This window comes from Epinephelus moara, chromosome 21, assembly GCF_006386435.1.
Source record: "Epinephelus moara isolate mb chromosome 21, YSFRI_EMoa_1.0, whole genome shotgun sequence".
NCBI lineage: Eukaryota > Metazoa > Chordata > Actinopteri > Perciformes > Serranidae > Epinephelus > Epinephelus moara.
In genome coordinates this window covers 41,162,816-41,169,615 of record NC_065526.1, presented here as the reverse complement: position 1 = coordinate 41,169,615, position 6,800 = coordinate 41,162,816, and the positions used below count along the sequence as shown (strand labels likewise).

At 43.6% G+C, this 6,800-nt stretch overlaps 1 protein-coding gene across 3 annotated transcripts in view; it reads left to right on the top strand.

Annotated features, from left to right (window-relative positions):
- The window catches only part of LOC126408993 (epidermal retinol dehydrogenase 2-like), a 209,093-nt gene that overhangs the window by 109,670 nt on the left and 92,623 nt on the right, over positions 1-6,800 (top strand). For all 3 annotated transcript variants that reach the window (XM_050074849.1, XM_050074847.1, XM_050074846.1), the window contains one exon: positions 2,613-2,757. In XM_050074849.1, the coding sequence (XP_049930806.1) occupies positions 2,613-2,757 (145 nt within the window). The remainder of the gene's footprint in view (positions 1-2,612; positions 2,758-6,800) is intronic.

Sequence of the window (6,800 nt, the reverse complement as noted above, 5' to 3'; positions counted from 1 at the left end):
AACTAAACTGGATAGAAACTCTGAGAATTGAGATACAAATTCAGAATAAGAGCCAGGAGCACGGTACACTATAACAAATAAAAGCGGCTGTGAGGTTTTCCAGGTCGGATGTAAAAGACTAAGAACGAGACTTTCAAATGAAATATAATCTAGTTTAGGTTTAGGGCTGATTAACAGATTAACAGCAACTCCCCCTCCTCGGCCGCTGCCTCGAGGAATGTGGGTATTATTATGACTGGGAGGATTGGATTCATTTAGACTAACATATTCATCTTGACACAGCCATGTTTCAGTGAGACCGAGTAAATCAATATGATTTTCTGATATTATTTCATTTACTAACACTGCTTTAGATGATAGAAACCTGATATTTAACAGTCCGCATTTAATTCTCCTGTTTTGTCTCTTCAGAGGACTGCGACTCTGAGTCCTGATCTCAACTCTGGGTTGTCACAGTTTTGAATTACTAATAAAATTTGCCAGGTTCCTAGATATGAGAGCAGCTCCATCCAAAGTGGGATGAATGCCATCTCTCCTAATAAGATCAGGTTTTCCCCAGAAAGTTTGCCAATGATTAATGAAACCCACATCGTTTGCTGGACACCACCTGGACAGCCAGCGATTAAATGATGACATGCGGCTAAACATGTCATCAGTGGTCAGATTTGGGAGGGGTCCAGAGAAAACTGCGGAGTCCGACATAGTTTTTGCGTATTCACACACCGAGGCAATATTAATTTTAGTGACCTCCGACTGGCGTAACCGGATATCATTGCCACCAACATGAATAACGATATTACTAAATCTACGTTTAGCTTTAGCCAGCAGTTTTAAATTTGACTCAATGTCGCCCACTCTGGCCCCAGGGAGCAGTTTTAAATTTGACTCAATGTCGCCCACTCTGGCCCCAGGGATATATTTGACTATGGCCGCTGGTGTTGCTAACTTCACGTTCCTCAGAATAGAGCTGCCAGTGATCAGAGTTTTGTCCTCAGCGGGTGTGTTGCTGAGTGGGGAAAAGCGGTTGGAAACATGAACAGGCTGGTGGTGGACCGTGGGCTTCGGCTTGGAGCTACGCTTCTCCCAGACAGTTACCCAGCCTCCCGGCTGCACTGGGGTTACCAGAGGGCCGCTAGCAGAGGCTACGTTATGTGGCTCCGCACCGGCTACAGGGGGCTGGCTAACTACCGCAGCTACCGAGTGATTTTCCATGGTGCGGAGCCGCGCTTCCAATTCACTTAGTCTCGCCTCCAACGCAGCAAATAAACTACACTTGTTACAATTACCACTGTCGGTAAAGGAGGCAGAGGCATAACTTAACATCTGGCACACCGAGCAAGAAAGAGCAGAGGGAGAAGCCATCGCTAACTATTAAGCTAATGTAGCTAATAGGGCTAGTAACATGTAAACAACAGCTAAGAGATTAGCAAGAAAGTCGTAAAAGGAGGAGAGCTATAAGTGCTTAAACAGAACTAGTGTGGGTTAAGACTTGAATTAGATGTTAAGAAACTGAGGTGAGAAAAGCAGAAAGCAGGCTAGTAGAATTCACTAGAGCAGCACAGAGACACTGTCACAGAAAACACCGGAAATGACACAGCATGCTTACCGCAATACGTCAGCACGTTCACTCAGCAACAGAATACACAGTCAGACATAGTCAAACCTGTAGAGACACAATAGTCCACAGCATGCAACCAGAACAGAAAACACAGTCAACACGCAACCACAGACAGGATTAATTGACGGAGAAACACGTGCACGTGTCGGTGAGAATGTCCGTTATTGAGTTCTTAAAAGCTGATTTTGAGATGAGAGTGTCCAGTTTGAGAGTTTTGTAAATCATTCCAGTCTCTGGCGGCGGCACTGAATGATGACTGACCAATTACAGTATTTGTTTTTGGGATTTTCAAAAGAATGTGACCAGCAGACCGGGTGGTGATGGAAGGTGAGGATGCAATATGCAACAAGTAACACAGGCAGGGGAGGGACAGACCAAACAGGGTTTTGTAGATGAGCATTAACCAGTGAATGTTACGACGGGTGTGTAAAGATGGCCCGTTGACGGAGGAGTATAGTGAATGGTGGTGTGTTTTGAAGGGTGCATTAGTAGCAAAACGGATGGCAGATTGGTAAATGACATCCAGTTTCTGCAGTGCACTCTTGCAGGCTGACCGATGATGTCACCATAGTCCAGCATGGGAAGGATGGTCATTTGAACTAAGGTTAACCTGGCAGAGGGAGTGAAAGTAAGAATAACTGTAATGACACAATGTAAAGACTGTTGAAAGGACCCCAGGAAGAATAGCTGTTGCTGTACAACAGCTAATGGGGATCCTAAATAAAACAAACAAAGTGGACCGCATTCTGTGAAGGAAACCGAGTTTGGATTTGATTTACGACTATTTAGACCATTTCAGGGCTTTATGAAATGGATCGGAATACATCCACAGTTTTTTCCATTTAGTGGCTAAATGGACATTGCATTTTTCTCACTGACTTTAAGGGAGCGTGGGGTTGAGGTGTTTCTGTAAGAACTATTTAGAAATAAGTTGTGGGTTTGAGGGACCAAATGCTTTTAAAATGCTCCTGCTTTTTTCCTCTTCTCTTCGCAGACTACTGTGCCAGTAAGTTTGCAGCAGTAGGTTTTGCAGAGTCTGTGGGTCTGGAGCTGCTGGCAACTGGGAAAGATGGCATCAAGACCACGATTGTGTGCCCGTACTTCATCAACACTGGAATGTTTGATGGATGTCAAACAAAGTAGGTCTCTTGATTTTTACCTTTGGCTGTTTTTGAAATATCTACGGAATGCAAGTGGTGTATGCTTTTATTATTAATGCTCAATGCACAGGAAGTCATGAAAAACTATGGTTTCATGTTTAAGTGTTGCATTTTGTAGAGAAAAAAAGATGGATTAAATGGTGAATCAGACTCAGCCCTGCCCTCTTTTGTACTGGGGTGCTACACACATCTGCATAAGTGGACAAATCAAAGCATGCGCAGGGCTGAGCACGAAGATATGGCAGTGAAAGAAGAGAGCAAATATAGGAGTGTCATTTGGGTAGATTATTGTTCTAGTGTTATTGTTGGAGTATTCTCATCCATTGTCTTAACACACAGCTGTTGTTAGGCTGCAGTGGACATAATAATAATAATAATAATAATAATAATAATAAATTGGAATTATAAAGCGCTTTTCTGGATACTCAAAGGCACTTTACAAAGAACAACTAAACAAAGCAAAAAAAAATCTAAGTAATACAAAGATAAAATTATCCATAAGAAGGGAAACAATGCAGAGTGGGAGAGAAAGAACACTGTTTTTTAGAGTCTGTTGGCAGATTTGAAGAGGTGTGACATGACATCTAACTTTATTTGTGAAGAGAGCTACAGCCAGCAGCACTAATCACATCTCACCTTATAAACCTAAATGATAAAAATTCTTCAAATGACATAATAATTATTACCTCAGTTTAGCTCTGCTCTGTTTAAGTGAACTAATCACAAAATTTCTCTTTCTCTCTTGGCTCTGATCTCACTGTCCTCCACCTATTTATTTTGTCCTGCTGTACCACTACAGGGAATCCTTTCTCCCTGTCTATGTGATAACTTTCAGTCCATGGCTTTAGAAATAGTGTTTAATGTTATAGCTTCCTATGGATGGTTTACTGAGTTGTGTGTATGTGTTTGTGTCTGGGTGTAACAGCCCATAAAGGAAGGCTTTATAGCCTCACTGTGATGGCCAGTGCTCAGAAGACTGTTGTGAGACTGGCTGACTTGTCATGGCAGGAGAGAAGAGAGGAGTAAAAAGGAGGTGTGAGAGTGAACAAGACAGTCTTAAGGATGTCCCTAAAAGCTCATCATTGAAACCAAAATGAATCCAGGACATGAAGGTGAAAGTTTAAAAGCAGACTGACTGAGAGAAAGAGGAGTATGAAATGGACTGATAGAATTACACCAATGAGACAGAAGAGAGAGCAATGCTTGTTTTTTTGTTTGTTTTTAGCAGAGACAAGCCTCTGGTTCCATTCCCCTTATTAAAGTGAATCCTATTTGGTGAGAAACGTCCCTGTTTGCTGCTGTTTGCAACAAATGCAAACTCCACACTCATTTTCTCCATCAGTTCAAAGTAAAATGCTTCCACTGGTTCAACTACCATGAAGTCCTAACTAAATTTCACTGTGATCAGAAGTCTGCATCCACTGCAGAGCCCACATCTCACTAGTGCTGTAAGAGCCATGACTCATACTCATCTAGCCTCCTCTCCCATCTTTCACTGCTCTGTCTTTCCCCTGCCTTCTGTTTGGTGTTTACCTGAGTGATCAGAGGGCATCTTTAACAGGATGATGCTACTGCAGATAGAAGGCTTTGTACATGTTGACATCCCTTTCTTTTTTTACAGATATGAATTAGATCAGATGGCATTGTACACTGATATGATATATATGATCAGATATCTGAATGTTTGTCATGTTTTGGTGCATAGACAAGATACCATCCATCCATGCATCTTCTAACTGCTTCATCCTCTTGAGGGTCGCGGGGGGGCTGGAGCCTATCCCAGCTGACATTGGGCGAGAGGCAGGGTACACCCTGGACAGGTCGCCAGACTATCGCAGGGCTGACACATAGAGACAGACAACCATTCACGCTCACATTCACACCTACGGACAATTTAGAGGTATCAGTTAACCTAGTCCCCAATCTGCATGTCTTTGGACTCTGGGAGAAAGCCGGAGTTTCCGGAGAGAACCCACGCTGACACAGGGAGAACATGCAAACTTCGCACAGAGGGGCTCCCACACCCGGGGTCGAACCGGCAACTCTCTTGCTGTGAGGCGACAGTGCTAACCACCACAACACTGTGCCGCCCTAGACAAGATACATAAATATAAAAATAAATAAAATAAAAAAAATATGTGCAATGTAACAGCTTAGAATGCAAGAGCTAGGCAAGATTTCTTAGATATATTAGAGGAATTCGAATTAGAACTACATTAATCAATCAATTTTATTTATAAAGCCCAATATCACAAATCACAATTTGCCTCACAGGGCTTTACAGCATACGACATCCCTCTGTCCTTAGGACCCTCACAGCGGATAAGGAAAAACTCCCCCCAAAAAAACCCTTAAACTGGGAAAAAAACCGGCAGAAACCTCAGGAAGAGCAACTGAGGAGGGATCCCTCTTCCAGGACGGACAGACGTGCAATAGATGTCGTACAGAACAGATCAACATAATAAATTAACAGTAATCCGTATGACACAATGAGACAGAAAGAGAGAGAGATGCAGGACAGTAGCTTACAACAACATTAATGAAAGTAATAATATTATAATTATAGTTGTGGTTACTGTGGTACAATATGTTGAAAGTATATATTAATATCTGATAGTATACATATGTGACAATAATCGTATGTGTATAGTAACAGTAGAAGTATGACTAATGATAACAGCAGCAGCAGGAGGCATCTGGCAGGACCACGGCAGCAGCACAACCACACACGTCACACCATCCAGGCACCGCTGTAATACGAGTTAACCTGAGAGACAATGGAGCACAAAGGCTCCAGAGAAGAAGCCGAGTTTGTGACATCCAGAATGGCCGAGTTAGCAAGATGCAGTAATAGGACACAAGAGAGAAGGAGAGAAGGAGAGAAGGTGCCCGGTGTATTATAGGGGGTCCTCCGGCAGACTAGGCCTAAGTCAGCCTAACTAGGGGGTAGTACAAGGCAAGCCTGAGCCAGCCCTAACTATAAGCTTTATCAAAGAGGAAAGTCTTAAAGAGGACATGAAACACTAAACATAGTTATCATAATTTAAAGAGGGTCTCTCACCCTAAAAAGATCATTTTAGTTTAAACACTGAAAATGAAAGGAGTCTCAAAATCCTGTCATTTAAGTTCAGCTGTTAAAACAAAGGGCGGCGCCATGTCTGTTGTGTCGCCGGACGTGACGTCACCGGAGTGGTTGTCAAGCTAGCGATCGCAGTGAAGTGAAGACAGTGGAGCATTTCTGAACCGGGTTGAGCGCCACACTTTTTGACAATGGAGGAAGAAGAACTGGAGAGGCCTGTTGAGTCTGTGACAAGCCCCATTGCCTACGCATATGAGCCTATAAGGCGTGGGAATCGAGCAGTGGTACGGGAGGAAGAAGTGGTTGAGCCGGTGATTTGGGGTCAAGGGCGTGTCAGCAACATTACATGGTGTCAGTGTGGTGATGCCCACTGTGCCAGAGTCCATTTGGTGCCAGGAGGCTGGTCTGGACCATCTTCTCCATGACCACCCCTGCATCACCATGGTGCGCTCATTCAGCACCCTGTGCCGGGAGGTGGACGTGTTGGAGGTAGCGATGCTTTCACTGAGGGATGTCAGAGCTGAGACGCTGCAGCGCCCATCACCAGCAGGTAAGTCAAGCTAGCTGTAACCGCGGGCGAATGACTCAGTAACCGTATGCAGTAAAGAAAACAAATGCATGCACTACGGTGTTGGCCAGGAATATGAACAATGTTTCCACGTGCTGTTTGTTTACATACAGTTGTTTGACCGAAACGTCTTTGTTTATGTCGTTTCTCCGGTACTAATTGCTAGCTAACCCTTAGTGTTAGCAAGTTGACGCTAACAGCTATTAGCTATCAATGCTGGTACCTAACGTTAGTTCGCCGGTTCACATCGCTGACTATGTTACATATTGCTACTGGTGAACGAGCCAGTTAGATGCGGAACATGTCTGAGAGGCCTGACATAACAATATAATGCCACATGAATGCTTTCTATACGTAACGTTAGTTTGTTTACAT